Genomic DNA, 18,703 nt, shown 5'->3' on the forward strand with positions numbered 1-18,703 from the left:
GTAATCAAGTCTCCGTATAAATGCACCTGCACTGTGATAGTCTCAGAGGTCCGTTAAAAGCGCAGAGAGCATCATGAAGAACAAGGAACACACCAGGCAGGTCCGAGATACTGTTGTGAAGAAGTTTAAAGCCGGATTTGGATACAAAATGATTTCCCAAGCTTTAAACATCCCAAGGAGCACTGTGCAAGCGATAATATTGAAATGGAAGGAGTATCAGACCACTGCAAATCTACCAAGACCTGGCCGTCCCTCTAAACTTTCAGCTCATACAAGGAGAAGACTGATCAGAGATGCAGCCAAGAGGCCCATGATCACTCTGGATGAACTGCAGAGATCTACAGCTGAGGTGGGAGACTCTGTCCATAGGACAACAATCAGTCGTATATTGCACAAATCTGGCCTTTATGGAAGAGTGGCAAGAAGAAAGCCATTTCTTAAAGATATCCATAAAAAGGGTCGTTTAATGTTTGCCACAAGCCACCTGGGAGACACACCAAACATGTGGAAGAAGGTGCTCTGGTCAGATGAAACCAAAATGGAACTTTTTGGCAACAATGCAAAACGTTATGTTTGGCGTAAAAGCAACACAGCTCATCACCCTGAACACACCATCCCCACTGTCAAACATGGTGGTGGCAGCATCATGGTTTGGGCCTGCTTTTCTTCAGCAGGGACAGGGAAGATGGTTAAAATTGATGAGAAGATGGATGGAGCCAAATACAGGACCATTCTGGAAGAAAACCTGATGGAGTCTGCAAAAGACCTGAGACTGGGACGGAGATTTGTCTTCCAACAAGAAAATGATACAAAACATAAAGCAAAGTCTACAATGGAATGGTTCAAAAATAAACATATCCAGGTGTTAGAATGGCCAAGTCAAAGTCCAGACCTGAATCCAATCGAGAATCTGTGGAAAGAACTGAAAACTGCTGTTCACAAATGCTCTCCATCCAACCTCACTGAGCTCGAGCTGTTTTGCAAGGAGGAATGGGAAAAAAATTCAGTCTCTCGATGTGCAAAACTGATAGAGACATACCCCAAGCGACTTACAGCTGTAATTGCAGCAAAAGGTGGCACTACAAAGTATTAACTTAAGGGGGCTGAATAATTTTGCACGCCCAATTTTTCAGTTTTTGATTTGTTAAAAAAGTTTGAATTAGAATTTTTTGAAACAAGCTATTTTTTTTCATTTCACTTCACCAATTTGGACTATTTTGTGTATGTCCATTACATGAAATCCACATAAAAATCTATTTAAATTGCAGGTTGTAATGCAACAAAATAGGAAAAATGCCATGGGGGGTGAATACTTTTGCAAGGCACTATATATGATAAACAAAGTTGCAGCAGCATATTTAATTATTGTATGTGAGGCTAGAGTCAGTATAAATGTATGTGCATATTATGTGTTTGTGAGCAAATGATGGAGTGAATCTTTGTGTGTTTTGGGGTGTCAGTGTGCGTGAGTGTATATGGCCCTTTGAGTGTGCGCAGAGACAGTGATAGAAGCTGTTGGTGTCAGCTGTATGACTTTTTGAGGATTTGAGGGCCCATGCCAAACCTGAGGGGGAAGAGTCGTTGTCATGCCTTCTTCATGACTGTGTGTGTGGACCATTTTAAGTCCTTAGTGATTTGGACAACGAGGAACTTGAAGCTCTTGACCTGCTCCACTGCAGCCCCATCGATGTGGTCCACAATAAGCTCCTTGGTCTTACTGACATTAAGGGAGAGGCTGTTGTTCTCGCACCACACTGACAGGTCACTGGTCCACCACTGTCGTGTTGTCAGCAAGCTTAATGATGGTGTTGGAATCATGTGTGGACACGCAGTTGTTGGTGAACAGGGAGTACAAGAGGGGACTAAGTACACACCCCTGTGGGTGATGAGTTTGGAGGGGACAATGGTGTTGAACGCTGAGGTGTAGTCAGTTAACAGCATTTTCAGATAGGTATTCCTCTTATTTAGGTTGGTGAGGGCAGTGTGGAGTGCAATTGAGATTGCGTCGTCTGTGGATCTGTTGGGGTGGTATGTAAATTGGAGTGGGTCTAGGGTGTCTGGGATGATGGAGTTGATGTGTGGCATAACCAGCCTCTCAAAGCACTTCATGATTACAGATGTGAGTGCTACAGGGCAGTACTGTAACGTTAGGCTCCTTTAAGAGTACAGGGCTAGGTACCATTCAACCTCTTCAGCTCAGCAGGCACTTTGAGTGATGCTTGTCACCATGGAAATATAGTATAAGGCATGCACAATATGTTCTATTTAATTCTGTGCTTGCCATGGCCAACATGGCCTCGGCTGTTTCGGTAGAGGAGAGTTTACGCAGTGGCTTGACACCAGGTAGAGGTCAGGAGCTTGATCACTCACCAAGCAGAAACTTTTCGTCTAAGGCTGATAGGCTCACTCAGCACCAACAGTAGTGCCGTCCATACAAGTTATTTAGTATGATGTATGGTTGTATTAGGGTTACCCTAATCCTAGAGTATTTGTCCACTCCAAGACTAAGCAGCACTTTTATTACAAAACGCATACAGTACATATTTTAGATGTTGCCTTCAATCGTTTCTGATTGCTTGGATTCTTGTTCAAAAACATCATTATCATGTCCTAAATGTACTTTTTTGCTTTCTGTGTACCCTGTGTTTAGAAATGTGCAGTCTGCAAGAAGAATGGTGCTTCAGTTGGGTGCTACGTCAAAAGCTGCCAGAAAAAGGTCCATTTTCCATGTGGCAAACAACACCAATTCATCTTTCAATTCACAGATTTATTTCCGTAAGTGACGATGATTATATATCACCAGTATGTATTAGAGCTGGGGCATAATCCGAAAATTATCAACACCGACATTGCCTTCCTCTTACCGAAGCATTTTGCATATGGCGGTAATTTTGCTACAGAACATTATTGTAGATTGTTCTAAAAACCATTATTTGGTCAACAGTAATAGCCTATGCATTATGTTGATTCCTGCTATGAAAGTGTGTACCTATCCCGGTTTCGCTGTCGACTGCTGACTCTCACTCCCTTTCCGCACTGCGCGCTCCTGAGGGGGGAGAGATGCATTCTGAGAAGCCCAAGCATATGATCGTTGCTTAAAATTGAATTGCGGGAGAAATGCCGTTTTCAAAGCAACTAATGTTGTTCTAGTAACAGAGGAGAGACAACTTTCTGTGACTATATACTCTATTTCTCAGCTCTTAATATTGAGTTCAGGACGACACCACTTTACAACCAGAGTAGGCCGTAGTATGGTTTTGATACGACCGCGGAGCTGAGCGAGCCATTTGCAGCGAATAGGCCTACATAACTAGCCTAGGAATAGTGCTGGAAAGTACTGATTTACTGATAGATCAATAAATTAGCCTACATGGCTATTTAGCGACAATATCATATTTAGATTTAGCAATCTAGCTGTCTTTGAGTTGCCATTTCCCCAGTTGGTGAATAATATAGTCTATAGGCCAATATATACAGAGATGTCGGCAAATTCTCTGAAGAGCCTAACATAAATGTGATCATTCTGGATCCTATTTTGACAGGCTGCATATCAAAATATCAATCATGCATTCCCTGGATATGTTAGATGAAATAGCTTTCTGTTTGAATAGTAGGCTCCCATCTCAGGTGTCTAACTTGGCATTGAAAAACCCCTATCTAGAGCCTTGCCACTAATGGAAAGTTATTGTTATCTAGTAAAATAGTTACATTTATTACGATATTACTTTTGATCCATATTGTCCAGCTCTAGTATGTGTTGTGTCTAGAGATTCTAAACCTAATAGACAGCAGCCATGGCAAACACAGTAACAGGGGATAATTAGGCTCAGCTCTTGTTTTAGAGATTACGAATATATAATTCATTCAAAAACAGTAAATTCATATTCGCCTTCATCAGAATGAAATTACAGCTGTGCCTATTTTCTCCCTGTGAACTTTATTTTTGTTTTTAATTTAATCTTTAACTAGGCAAGTCAGTTAAGAAAAAAATATGATTTACAATGACGGTCTAACAAAAGGCCCCCTTGCGGCAACGGGTGCAGGGATAAAAAATCTAATAAAAATATAGGACAAAACACACATCACAACGAGAGAGACACCAGAACACTGCATCAAGAGAGACCTAAGACAACAACATAGCATGGCAGCAACTCATGACAACACAGCATGGTAGCAACACAACTTGACAACAACATGGTAGCAACACAGCATGGCGGCAGCACAACGTGGTAGCAGCACAAAACATGGCACACACATTATTGGGCACAGACAAAGGGCAAGAAGATAGAGACAACAATACATCACGCGAAGCAGCCACATCTGTCATTAACAGTGTCCATGATTGAGTCTTTGGCTACGCCTCTACTTTTAGTTGGTTGAAGTACTCTTATCTCTCGGAAACATTAACAACAAGCCATGCTTTATACCATGGTGCGTCTCTGATTGTATTCCCCCAGGTCCTACTGTAAGGATCACAGTCCCTCCCAGTCCTTGCCAGTGTCGGCTTGTGTCAGTGAGCCTATGTCCTGCTCAGTGTGTCTGGACCCCATAGAGCCTGTCCTCTCCTACTCCATTCTCAAGTGTCCTGCCTGCCATGGCAGCTGGTTTCACAGAGACTGTGTGCAGGTAGCTACATCCCATGATTTTTCATACTACATAAAAGGTGTTGTAACAGTTCCTTGCAATGTGCTACAATGTGCATAACCCTTATTTCTTCCCTCTATATGGCATTACATTTGCATATATGGGCTTTGTGAAGCATCTATGATGGCCGTATAAAGAGTTTATGAAGGCTTGTAAGTGACTGCATGCATTCTCTTATTTATTTCCTATGTATTCCTCCAGAACCAGGCTCATAGTGCTGGCATGTTCTTCTTCAGATGCACTCTGTGCAACAACAAGGACATGTTCCAGCAGGAGATGCTCCAGATGGGAGTCCACATACCTGAGAGGTATTATTTACCTTACAGAACATTCTGCCCAAAACCTTTTTAATTGTCTACTGTACTGTGTGGTCCAGGCTCTACTGTATGTATGGTCCAGGCTCTACTGTATGTGTGGTCCAGGCTCTACTGTATGTATGGTCCATGCTCTACTGTATGTATAGTCCAGGCTCTACTGTATGTGTGGTCCAGGCTCTACTGTATGTGTGGTCCAGGCTCTACTGTATGTGTGGTCCAGGCTCTACTGTATGTATGGTCCATGCTCTACTGTATGTATGGTCCAGACTCTGCTGTATACATGGTCCAGGCTCTACTGTATGTGTGGTCCAGGCTCTACTGTATGTGTGGTCCAGGCTCTACTGTATGTATGGTCCATGCTCTACTGTATGTATGGTCCAGACTCTACTGTATGTATGGTCCAGGCTCTACTGTATGTGTGGTCCAGGCTCTACTGTATGTATGGTCCATGCTCTACTGTATGTATGGTCCAGGCTCTACTGTAAGTATGGTCCAGGCTCTACTGTATGTATGGTCCAGGCTCTACTGTATGTATGGTCCAGGCTCTACTGTATGTATGGTCCAGGCTCTACTGTATGTATGGTCCAGGCTCTACTGTATACATGGTCCAGGCTCTACTGTATGTATGGTCCAGGCTCTACTGTATGTATGGTCCAGGCTCTACTGTATGTGTGGTCCAGGCTCTACTGTATGTGTGGTCCAGGCTCTACTGTATGTATGGTCCAGGCTCTACTGTATGTATGGTCCAGGCTCTACTGTATGTATGGTCCAGGCTCTACTGTATGTATGGTCCAGGCTCTACTGTATACATGGTCCAGGCTCTACTGTATGCATGGTCCAGGCTCTACTGTATTGTGTTTATGGTCCAGGCTCTACTGTATACATGGTCCAGGCTCTACTGTATACATGGTCCAGGCTCTACTGTATACATGGTCCATGCTCTACTGTATGTATGGTCCAGGCTCTACTGTATGTATGGTCCAGGCTCTACTGTATGTATGGTCAAGGCTCTACTGTATGTATGGTCCAGGCTCTACTGTATGTATGGTCCAGGCTCTACTGTATACATGGTCCAGGCTCTACTGTATGCATGGTCCAGGCTCTACTGTATTGTGTTTATGGTCCAGGCTCTACTGTATGTATGGCCCAGGCTCTACTGTATGTATGGTCCAGGCTCTACTGTATGTATGGTCCAGGCTCTACTGTATGTATGGTCCAGGCTCTACTGTATGTATGGTCCAGGCTCTACTGTATACATGGTCCAGGCTCTACTGTATGTATGGTCCAGGCTCTACTGTATGTATGGTCCAGGCTCTACTGTATGTGTGGTCCAGGCTCTACTGTATGTGTGGTCCAGGCTCTACTGTATGTATGGTCCAGGCTCTACTGTATGTATGGTCCAGGCTCTACTGTATGTATGGTCCAGGCTCTACTGTATGTATGGTCCAGGCTCTACTGTATGTATGGTCCAGGCTCTACTGTATGTATGGTCCAGGCTCTACTGTATGTATGGTCCAGGCTCTACTGTATACATGGTCCAGGCTCTACTGTATGCATGGTCCAGGCTCTACTGTATTGTGTTTATGGTCCAGGCTCTACTGTATACATGGTCCAGGCTCTACTGTATACATGGTCCAGGCTCTACTGTATACATGGTCCATGCTCTACTGTATGTATGGTCCAGGCTCTACTGTATGTATGGTCCAGGCTCTACTGTATGTATGGTCAAGGCTCTACTGTATGTATGGTCCAGGCTCTACTGTATGTATGGTCCAGGCTCTACTGTATACATGGTCCAGGCTCTACTGTATGCATGGTCCAGGCTCTACTGTATTGTGTTTATGGTCCAGGCTCTACTGTATGTATGGCCCAGGCTCTACTGTATACATGGTCCAGGCTCTACTGTATGCATGGTCCAGGCTCTACTGTATGTATGGTCCAGGCTCTACTGTATGTATGGTCCAGGCTCTACTGTGTGTATGGTCAAGGCTCTACTGTATGTATGGTCCAGGCTCTACTGTATGTATGGTCCAGGCTCTACTGTATGTATGGTCCAGGCTCTACTGTATGTATGGTCAAGGCTCTACTGTATGTATGGTCAAGGCTCTACTGTATGTATGGTCCAGGCTCTACTGTATGTATGGTCCAGGCTCTACTGTATACATGGTCCAGGCTCTACTGTATGCATGGTCCAGGCTCTACTGTATTGTGTTTATGGTCCAGGCTCTACTGTATGTATGGCCCAGGCTCTACTGTATGTATGGTCCAGGCTCTACTGTATGTATGGTCCAGGCTCTACTGTATGTATGGGCCAGGCTCTACTGTATGTATGGTCCAGGCTCTACTGTATACATGGTCCAGGCTCTACTGTATGTATGGTCCAGGCTCTACTGTATGTATGGTCCAGGCTCTACTGTATGTGTGGTCCAGGCTCTACTGTATGTGTGGTCCAGGCTCTACTGTATGTATGGTCCAGGCTCTACTGTATGTATGGTCCAGGCTCTACTGTATGTATGGTCCAGGCTCTACTGTATGTATGGTCCAGGCTCTACTGTATGTATGGTCCAGGCTCTACTGTATGTATGGTCCAGGCTCTACTGTATGTATGGTCCAGGCTCTACTGTATACATGGTCCAGGCTCTACTGTATGCATGGTCCAGGCTCTACTGTATTGTGTTTATGGTCCAGGCTCTACTGTATACATGGTCCAGGCTCTACTGTATACATGGTCCAGGCTCTACTGTATACATGGTCCATGCTCTACTGTATGTATGGTCCAGGCTCTACTGTATGTATGGTCCAGGCTCTACTGTATGTATGGTCAAGGCTCTACTGTATGTATGGTCCAGGCTCTACTGTATGTATGGTCCAGGCTCTACTGTATACATGGTCCAGGCTCTACTGTATGCATGGTCCAGGCTCTACTGTATTGTGTTTATGGTCCAGGCTCTACTGTATGTATGGCCCAGGCTCTACTGTATACATGGTCCAGGCTCTACTGTATGCATGGTCCAGGCTCTACTGTATGTATGGTCCAGGCTCTACTGTATGTATGGTCCAGGCTCTACTGTATGTATGGTCAAGGCTCTACTGTATGTATGGTCCAGGCTCTACTGTATGTATGGTCCAGGCTCTACTGTATGTATGGTCCAGGCTCTACTGTATGTATGGTCAAGGCTCTACTGTATGTATGGCCCAGGCTCTACTGTATGTGTGGTCCAGGCTCTACTGTATGTATGGTCCAGGCTCTACTGTATGTATGGTCCAGGCTCTACTGTATGTATGGTCCAGGATCTACTGTATGTATGGTCAAGGCTCTACTGTATGTATGGCCAAGGCTCTACTGTATGTGTGGTCCAGGCTCTACTGTATGTGTGGTCCAGGCTCTACTGTATGTATGGTCCAGGCTCTACTGTATGTATGGTCCAGGCTCTACTGTATGTGTGGTCCAGGCTCTACTGTATGTGTGGTCCAGGCTCTACTGTATGTGTGGTCCAGGCTCTACTGTATGTATGGTCCATGCTCTACTGTATGTATGGTCCAGACTCTACTGTATACATGGTCCAGGCTCTACTGTATGTGTGGTCCAGGCTCTACTGTATGTGTGGTCCAGGCTCTACTGTATGTATGGTCCATGCTCTACTGTATGTATGGTCCAGACTCTACTTTATGTATGGTCCAGGCTCTACTGTATGTGTGGTCCAGGCTCTACTGTATGTATGGTCCATGCTCTACTGTATGTATGGTCCAGGCTCTACTGTATGTATGGTCCAGGCTCTACTGTATGTATGGTCCAGGCTCTACTGTATGTATGGTCCAGGCTCTACTGTATGTATGGTCCAGGCTCTACTGTATGTATGGTCCAGGCTCTACTGTATGTATGGTCCAGGCTCTACTGTATACATGGTCCAGGCTCTACTGTATGCATGGTCCAGGCTCTACTGTATTGTGTTTATGGTCCAGGCTCTACTGTATACATGGTCCAGGCTCTACTGTATACATGGTCCAGGCTCTACTGTATGCATGGTCCATGCTCTACTGTATGTATGGTCCAGGCTCTACTGTATGTATGGTCCAGGCTCTACTGTATGTATGGTCAAGGCTCTACTGTATGTATGGTCCAGGCTCTACTGTATACATGGCCAAGGCTCTACTGTATGTATGGTCCATGCTCTACTGTATGTATGGTCCAGACTCTACTGTATACGTGGTCCAGGCTCTACTGTATGTGTGGTCCAGGCTCTACTGTATGTGTGGTCCAGGCTCTACTGTATGTTTGGTCCATTCTCTACTGTATGTATGGCCCAGGCTCTACTGTATACATGGTCCAGGCTCTACTGTATGCATGGTCCATGCTCTACTGTATGTATGGTCCAGGCTCTACTGTATGTATGGTCCAGGCTCTACTGTATGTATGGTCAAGGCTCTACTGTATGTATGGTCCAGGCTCTACTGTATGTATGGTCCAGGCTCTACTGTATGTATGGTCCAGGCTCTACTGTATGTATGGTCAAGGCTCTACTGTATGTATGGCCCAGGCTCTACTGTATGTGTGGTCCAGGCTCTACTGTATGTATGGTCCAGGCTCTACTGTATGTATGGTCCAGGCTCTACTGTATGTATGGTCCAGGATCTACTGTATGTATGGTCAAGGCTCTACTGTATGTATGGCCAAGGCTCTACTGTATGTGTGGTCCAGGCTCTACTGTATGTGTGGTCCAGGCTCTACTGTATGTATGGTCCAGGCTCTACTGTATGTATGGTCCAGGCTCTACTGTATGTGTGGTCCAGGCTCTACTGTATGTGTGGTCCAGGCTCTACTGTATGTGTGGTCCAGGCTCTACTGTATGTATGGTCCATGCTCTACTGTATGTATGGTCCAGACTCTACTGTATACATGGTCCAGGCTCTACTGTATGTGTGGTCCAGGCTCTACTGTATGTGTGGTCCAGGCTCTACTGTATGTATGGTCCATGCTCTACTGTATGTATGGTCCAGACTCTACTGTATGTATGGTCCAGGCTCTACTGTATGTGTGGTCCAGGCTCTACTGTATGTATGGTCCATGCTCTACTGTATGTATGGTCCAGGCTCTACTGTATGTATGGTCCAGGCTCTACTGTATGTATGGTCCAGGCTCTACTGTATGTATGGTCCAGGCTCTACTGTATGTATGGTCCAGGCTCTACTGTATGTATGGTCCAGGCTCTACTGTATGTATGGTCCAGGCTCTACTGTATGTATGGTCCAGGCTCTACTGTATGTATGGCCCAGGCTCTACTGTATACATGGTCCAGGCTCTACTGTATGCATGGTCCAGGCTCTACTGTATGTATGGTCCAGGCTCTACTGTATGTATGGTCCAGGCTCTACTGTATGTATGGTCAAGGCTCTACTGTATGTATGGTCCAGGCTCTACTGTATGTATGGTCCAGGCTCTACTGTATGTATGGTCCAGGCTCTACTGTATGTATGGTCAAGGCTCTACTGTATGTATGGCCCAGGCTCTACTGTATGTGTGGTCCAGGCTCTACTGTATGTATGGTCCAGGCTCTACTGTATGTATGGTCCAGGCTCTACTGTATGTATGGTCCAGGATCTACTGTATGTATGGTCAAGGCTCTACTGTATGTATGGCCAAGGCTCTACTGTATGTGTGGTCCAGGCTCTACTGTATGTGTGGTCCAGGCTCTACTGTATGTATGGTCCAGGCTCTACTGTATGTATGGTCCAGGCTCTACTGTATGTGTGGTCCAGGCTCTACTGTATGTGTGGTCCAGGCTCTACTGTATGTGTGGTCCAGGCTCTACTGTATGTATGGTCCATGCTCTACTGTATGTATGGTCCAGACTCTACTGTATACATGGTCCAGGCTCTACTGTATGTGTGGTCCAGGCTCTACTGTATGTGTGGTCCAGGCTCTACTGTATGTATGGTCCATGCTCTACTGTATGTATGGTCCAGACTCTACTTTATGTATGGTCCAGGCTCTACTGTATGTGTGGTCCAGGCTCTACTGTATGTATGGTCCATGCTCTACTGTATGTATGGTCCAGGCTCTACTGTATGTATGGTCCAGGCTCTACTGTATGTATGGTCCAGGCTCTACTGTATGTATGGTCCAGGCTCTACTGTATGTATGGTCCAGGCTCTACTGTATGTATGGTCCAGGCTCTACTGTATGTATGGTCCAGGCTCTACTGTATACATGGTCCAGGCTCTACTGTATGCATGGTCCAGGCTCTACTGTATTGTGTTTATGGTCCAGGCTCTACTGTATACATGGTCCAGGCTCTACTGTATACATGGTCCAGGCTCTACTGTATGCATGGTCCATGCTCTACTGTATGTATGGTCCAGGCTCTACTGTATGTATGGTCCAGGCTCTACTGTATGTATGGTCAAGGCTCTACTGTATGTATGGTCCAGGCTCTACTGTATACATGGCCAAGGCTCTACTGTATGTATGGTCCATGCTCTACTGTATGTATGGTCCAGACTCTACTGTATACGTGGTCCAGGCTCTACTGTATGTGTGGTCCAGGCTCTACTGTATGTGTGGTCCAGGCTCTACTGTATGTTTGGTCCATTCTCTACTGTATGTATGGCCCAGGCTCTACTGTATACATGGTCCAGGCTCTACTGTATGCATGGTCCATGCTCTACTGTATGTATGGTCCAGGCTCTACTGTATGTATGGTCCAGGCTCTACTGTATGTATGGTCAAGGCTCTACTGTATGTATGGTCCAGGCTCTACTGTATGTATGGTCCAGGCTCTACTGTATGTATGGTCCAGGCTCTACTGTATGTATGGTCAAGGCTCTACTGTATGTATGGCCCAGGCTCTACTGTATGTGTGGTCCAGGCTCTACTGTATGTATGGTCCAGGCTCTACTGTATGTATGGTCCAGGCTCTACTGTATGTATGGTCCAGGATCTACTGTATGTATGGTCAAGGCTCTACTGTATGTATGGCCAAGGCTCTACTGTATGTGTGGTCCAGGCTCTACTGTATGTGTGGTCCAGGCTCTACTGTATGTATGGTCCAGGCTCTACTGTATGTATGGTCCAGGCTCTACTGTATGTGTGGTCCAGGCTCTACTGTATGTGTGGTCCAGGCTCTACTGTATGTGTGGTCCAGGCTCTACTGTATGTATGGTCCATGCTCTACTGTATGTATGGTCCAGACTCTACTGTATACATGGTCCAGGCTCTACTGTATGTGTGGTCCAGGCTCTACTGTATGTGTGGTCCAGGCTCTACTGTATGTATGGTCCATGCTCTACTGTATGTATGGTCCAGAATCTACTGTATGTATGGTCCAGGCTCTACTGTATGTGTGGTCCAGGCTCTACTGTATGTATGGTCCATGCTCTACTGTATGTATGGTCCAGGCTCTACTGTATGTATGGTCCAGGCTCTACTGTATGTATGGTCCAGGCTCTACTGTATGTATGGTCCAGGCTCTACTGTATGTATGGTCCAGGCTCTACTGTATGTATGGTCCAGGCTCTACTGTATGTATGGTCCAGGCTCTACTGTATGTATGGTCCAGGCTCTACTGTATGTATGGTCCAGGCTCTACTGTATGTATGGTCCAGGCTCTACTGTATGTATGGTCCAGGCTCTACTGTATACATGGTCCAGGCTCTACTGTATGCATGGTCCAGGCTCTACTGTATTGTGTTTATGGTCCAGGCTCTACTGTATACATGGTCCAGGCTCTACTGTATACATGGTCCAGGCTCTACTGTATGCATGGTCCATGCTCTACTGTATGCATGGTCCAGGCTCTACTGTATTGTGTTTATGGTCCAGGCTCTACTGTATGTATGGCCCAGGCTCTACTGTATACATGGTCCAGGCTCTACTGTATGCATGGTCCATGCTCTACTGTATGTATGGTCCAGGCTCTACTGTATGTATGGTCCAGGCTCTACTGTATGTATGGTCCATGCTCTACTGTATGTATGGTCCAGACTCTACTGTATACATGGTCCAGGCTCTACTGTATGTGTGGTCCAGGCTCTACTGTATGTGTGGTCCAGGCTCTACTGTATGTATGGTCCATGCTCTACTGTATGTATGGTCCAGACTCTACTGTATGTATGGTCCAGGCTCTACTGTATGTGTGGTCCAGGCTCTACTGTATGTATGGTCCATGCTCTACTGTATGTATGGTCCAGGCTCTACTGTATGTATGGTCCAGGCTCTACTGTATGTATGGTCCAGGCTCTACTGTATGTATGGTCCAGGCTCTACTGTATGTATGGTCCAGGCTCTACTGTATGTATGGTCCAGGCTCTACTGTATGTATGGTCCAGGCTCTACTGTATGTATGGTCCAGGCTCTACTGTATGTATTGTCCAGGCTCTACTGTATGTATGGTCCAGGCTCTACTGTATGTATGGTCCAGGCTCTACTGTATACATGGTCCAGGCTCTACTGTATGCATGGTCCAGGCTCTACTGTATTGTGTTTATGGTCCAGGCTCTACTGTATACATGGTCCAGGCTCTACTGTATACATGGTCCAGGCTCTACTGTATGCATGGTCCATGCTCTACTGTATGCATGGTCCAGGCTCTACTGTATTGTGTTTATGGTCCAGGCTCTACTGTATGTATGGCCCAGGCTCTACTGTATACATGGTCCAGGCTCTACTGTATGCATGGTCCATGCTCTACTGTATGTATGGTCCAGGCTCTACTGTATGTATGGTCCAGGCTCTACTGTATGTATGGTCAAGGCTCTACTGTATGTATGGTCCAGGCTCTACTGTATGTATGGTCCAGGCTCTACTGTATGTATGGTCCAGGCTCTACTGTATGTATGGTCCAGGCTCTACTGTATGTATGGTCCAGGCTCTACTGTATGTATGGCCCAGGCTCTACTGTATGTGTGGTCCAGGCTCTACTGTATGTATGGTCCAGGCTCTACTGTATGTATGGTCCAGGCTCTACTTTATGTATGGTCAAGGCTCTACTGTATGTATGGCCAAGGCTCTACTGTATGTGTGGTCCAGGCTCTACTGTATGTGTGGTCCAGGCTCTACTGTATGTATGGTCCAGGCTCTACTGTATGTATGGTCCAGGCTCTACTGTATGTGTGGTCCAGGCTCTACTGTATGTGTGGTCCAGGCTCTACTGTATGTGTGGTCCAGACTCTACTGTATGTATGGTCCATGCTCTACTGTATGTATGGTCCAGACTCTACTGTATACGTGGTCCAGGCTCTACTGTATGTGTGGTCCAGGCTCTACTGTATGTGTGGTCCAGGCTCTACTGTATGTATGGTCCATACTCTACTGTGTGTATGGCCCAGGCTCTACTGTATACATGGTCCAGGCTCTACTGTATGCATGGTCCATGCTCTACTGTATGTATGGCCCAGGCTCTACTGTATACATGGTCCAGGCTCTACTGTATGCATGGTCCATGCTCTACTGTATGTATGGTCCAGGCTCTACTGTATGTATGGTCCAGGCTCTACTGTATGTATGGTCAAGGCTCTACTGTATGTATGGTCCAGGCTCTACTGTATGTATGGTCCAGGCTCTACTGTATGTATGGTCCAGGCTCTACTGTATGTATGGTCAAGGCTCTACTGTATGTATGGCCCAGGCTCTACTGTATGTGTGGTCCAGGCTCTACTGTATGTATGGTCCAGGCTCTACTGTATGTATGGTCCAGGATCGACTGTATGTATGGTCAAGGCTCTACTGTATGTATGGCCAAGGCTCTACTGTATGTGTGGTCCAGGCTCTACTGTATGTGTGGTCCAGGCTCTACTGTATGTATGGTCCAGGCTCTACTGTATGTATGGTCCAGGCTCTACTGTATGTGTGGTCCAGGCTCTACTGTATGTGTGGTCCAGGCTCTACTGTATGTGTGGTCCAGGCTCTACTGTATGTATGGTCCATGCTCTACTGTATGTATGGTCCAGACTCTACTGTATACATGGTCCAGGCTCTACTGTATGTGTGGTCCAGGCTCTACTGTATGTGTGGTCCAGGCTCTACTGTATGTGTGGTCCAGGCTCTACTGTATGTATGGTCCAGGCTCTACTGTATGTATGGTCCAGGCTCTACTGTATGTGTGGTCCATGCTCTACTGTATGTATGGTCCATGCTCTACTGTATGTATGGTCCAGGCTCTACTGTATGTATGGTCCAGGCTCTACTGTATGTATGGTCCAGGCTCCACTGTATGTATGGTCCAGGCTCTACTGTATGTATGGTCCAGGCTCTACTGTATACATGGTCCAGGCTCTACTGTATGTATGGTCCAGGCTCTACTGTATGTATGGCCCAGGCTCTACTGTATGTATGGTCCAGGCTCTACTGTATGTGTGGTCCAGGCTCTACTGTATGTGTGGTCCAGGCTCTACTGTATGTATGGTCCAGGCTCTACTGTATGTATGGTCCAGGCTCTACTGTATGTATGGTCCAGGCTCTACTGTATGTATGGTCCAGGCTCTACTGTATGTATGGTCCAGGCTCTACTGTATACATGGTCCAGGCTCTACGGTATGCATGGTCCAGGCTCTACTGTATTGTGTTTATGGTCCAGGCTCTACTGTATACATGTTCCAGGCTCTACTGTATACATGGTCCAGGCTCTACTGTATGCATGGTCCATGCTCTACTGTATGTATGGTCCAGGCTCTACTGTATACATGGTCCAGGCTCTACTGTATGTATGGTCAAGGCTCTACTGTATGTATGGTCCAGGCTCTACTGTATGTATGGTCCAGGCTCTACTGTATACATGGTCCAGGCTCTACTGTATGCATGGTCCAGGCTCTACTGTATTGTGTTTATGGTCCAGGCTCTACTGTATGTATGGCCCAGGCTCTACTGTATACATGGTCCAGGCTCTACTGTATGCATGGTCCAGGCTCTACTGTATGTATGGTCCAGGCTCTACTGTATGTATGGTCCAGGCTCTACTGTATGTATGGTCAAGGCTCTACTGTATGTATGGTCCAGGCTCTACTGTATGTATGGTCCAGGCTCTACTGTATGTATGGTCCAGGCTCTACTGTATGTATGGTCAAGGCTCTACTGTATGTATGGCCCAGGCTCTACTGTATGTGTGGTCCAGGCTCTACTGTATGTATGGTCCAGGCTCTACTGTATGTATGGTCCAGGCTCTACTGTATGTATGGTCCAGGATCTACTGTATGTATGGTCAAGGCTCTACTGTATGTATGGCCAAGGCTCTACTGTATGTGTGGTCCAGGCTCTACTGTATGTGTGGTCCAGGCTCTACTGTATGTATGGTCCAGGCTCTACTGTATGTATGGTCCAGGCTCTACTGTATGTGTGGTCCAGGCTCTACTGTATGTGTGGTCCAGGCTCTACTGTATGTGTGGTCCAGGCTCTACTATATGTATGGTCCATGCTCTACTGTATGTATGGTCCAGACTCTACTGTATACATGGTCCAGGCTCTACTGTATGTGTGGTCCAGGCTCTACTGTATGTGTGGTCCAGGCTCTACTGTATGTATGGTCCATGCTCTACTGTATGTATGGTCCAGACTCTACTTTATGTATGGTCCAGGCTCTACTGTATGTGTGGTCCAGGCTCTACTGTATGTATGGTCCATGCTCTACTGTATGTATGGTCCAGGCTCTACTGTATGTATGGTCCAGGCTCTACTGTATGTATGGTCCAGGCTCTACTGTATGTATGGTCCAGGCTCTACTGTATGTATGGTCCAGGCTCTACTGTATGTATGGTCCAGGCTCTACTGTATGTATGGTCCAGGCTCTACTGTATACATGGTCCAGGCTCTACTGTATGCATGGTCCAGGCTCTACTGTATTGTGTTTATGGTCCAGGCTCTACTGTATACATGGTCCAGGCTCTACTGTATACATGGTCCAGGCTCTACTGTATGCATGGTCCATGCTCTACTGTATGTATGGTCCAGGCTCTACTGTATGTATGGTCCAGGCTCTACTGTATGTATGGTCAAGGCTCTACTGTATGTATGGTCCAGGCTCTACTGTATACATGGCCAAGGCTCTACTGTATGTATGGTCCATGCTCTACTGTATGTATGGTCCAGACTCTACTGTATACGTGGTCCAGGCTCTACTGTATGTGTGGTCCAGGCTCTACTGTATGTGTGGTCCAGGCTCTACTGTATGTTTGGTCCATTCTCTACTGTATGTATGGCCCAGGCTCTACTGTATACATGGTCCAGGCTCTACTGTATGCATGGTCCATGCTCTACTGTATGTATGGTCCAGGCTCTACTGTATGTATGGTCCAGGCTCTACTGTATGTATGGTCAAGGCTCTACTGTATGTATGGTCCAGGCTCTACTGTATGTATGGTCAAGGCTCTACTGTATGTATGGCCCAGGCTCTACTGTATGTGTGGTCCAGGCTCTACTGTATGTATGGTCCAGGCTCTACTGTATGTATGGTCCAGGCTCTACTGTATGTATGGTCCAGGATCTACTGTATGTATGGTCAAGGCTCTACTGTATGTATGGCCAAGGCTCTACTGTATGTGTGGTCCAGGCTCTACTGTATGTGTGGTCCAGGCTCTACTGTATGTATGGTCCAGGCTCTACTGTATGTATGGTCCAGGCTCTGCTGTATGTGTGGTCCAGGCTCTACTGTATGTGTGGTCCAGGCTCTACTGTATGTGTGGTCCAGGCTCTACTGTATGTATGGTCCATGCTCTACTGTATGTATGGTCCAGACTCTACTGTATACATGGTCCAGGCTCTACTGTATGTGTGGTCCAGGCTCTACTGTATGTGTGGTCCAGGCTCTACTGTATGTATGGTCCATGCTCTACTGTATGTATGGTCCAGACTCTACTGTATGTATGGTCCAGGCTCTACTGTATGTGTGGTCCAGGCTCTACTGTATGTATGGTCCATGCTCTACTGTATGTATGGTCCAGGCTCTACTGTATGTATGGTCCAGGCTCTACTGTATGTATGGTCCAGGCTCTACTGTATGTATGGTCCAGGCTCTACTGTATGTATGGTCCAGGCTCTACTGTATGTATGGTCCAGGCTCTACTGTATGTATGGTCCAGGCTCTACTGTATGTATGGTCCAGGCTCTACTGTATGTATGGTCCAGGCTCTACTGTATACATGGTCCAGGCTCTACTGTATGCATGGTCCAGGCTCTACTGTATTGTGTTTATGGTCCAGGCTCTACTGTATACATGGTCCAGGCTCTACTGTATACATGGTCCAGGCTCTACTGTATGCATGGTCCATGCTCTACTGTATGCATGGTCCAGGCTCTACTGTATTGTGTTTATGGTCCAGGCTCTACTGTATGTATGGCCCAGGCTCTACTGTATACATGGTCCAGGCTCTACTGTATGCATGGTCCATGCTCTACTGTATGTATGGTCCAGGCTCTACTGTATGTATGGTCCAGGCTCTACTGTATGTATGGTCCATGCTCTACTGTATGTATGGTCCAGACTCTACTGTATACATGGTCCAGGCTCTACTGTATGTGTGGTCCAGGCTCTACTGTATGTGTGGTCCAGGCTCTACTGCATGTATGGTCCATGCTCTACTGTATGTATGGTCCAGACTCTACTGTATGTATGGTCCAGGCTCTACTGTATGTGTGGTCCAGGCTCTACTGTATGTATGGTCCATGCTCTACTGTATGTATGGTCCAGGCTCTACTGTATGTATGGTCCAGGCTCTACTGTATGTATGGTCCAGGCTCTACTGTATGTATGGTCCAG

The 18,703-nt window shown here is 46.4% G+C and overlaps 1 protein-coding gene across 1 annotated transcript in view; it reads left to right on the plus strand.

The window, feature by feature from the left end:
• LOC139383681 (G2/M phase-specific E3 ubiquitin-protein ligase-like) overlaps nucleotides 1–18,703 on the plus strand; it is a 65,974-nt gene that overhangs the window by 10,345 nt on the left and 36,926 nt on the right. The window contains exons 5-7 of the mRNA XM_071128223.1: nucleotides 2,651–2,775; nucleotides 4,458–4,626; nucleotides 4,846–4,952. Of these exons, the coding sequence (XP_070984324.1) occupies nucleotides 2,651–2,775; nucleotides 4,458–4,626; nucleotides 4,846–4,952 (401 nt within the window). The remainder of the gene's footprint in view (nucleotides 1–2,650; nucleotides 2,776–4,457; nucleotides 4,627–4,845; nucleotides 4,953–18,703) is intronic.

The sequence above is a fragment of the Oncorhynchus clarkii genome, chromosome 25 (assembly GCF_045791955.1).
Source record: "Oncorhynchus clarkii lewisi isolate Uvic-CL-2024 chromosome 25, UVic_Ocla_1.0, whole genome shotgun sequence".
Classification (NCBI taxonomy): Eukaryota; Metazoa; Chordata; class Actinopteri; order Salmoniformes; family Salmonidae; genus Oncorhynchus; species Oncorhynchus clarkii.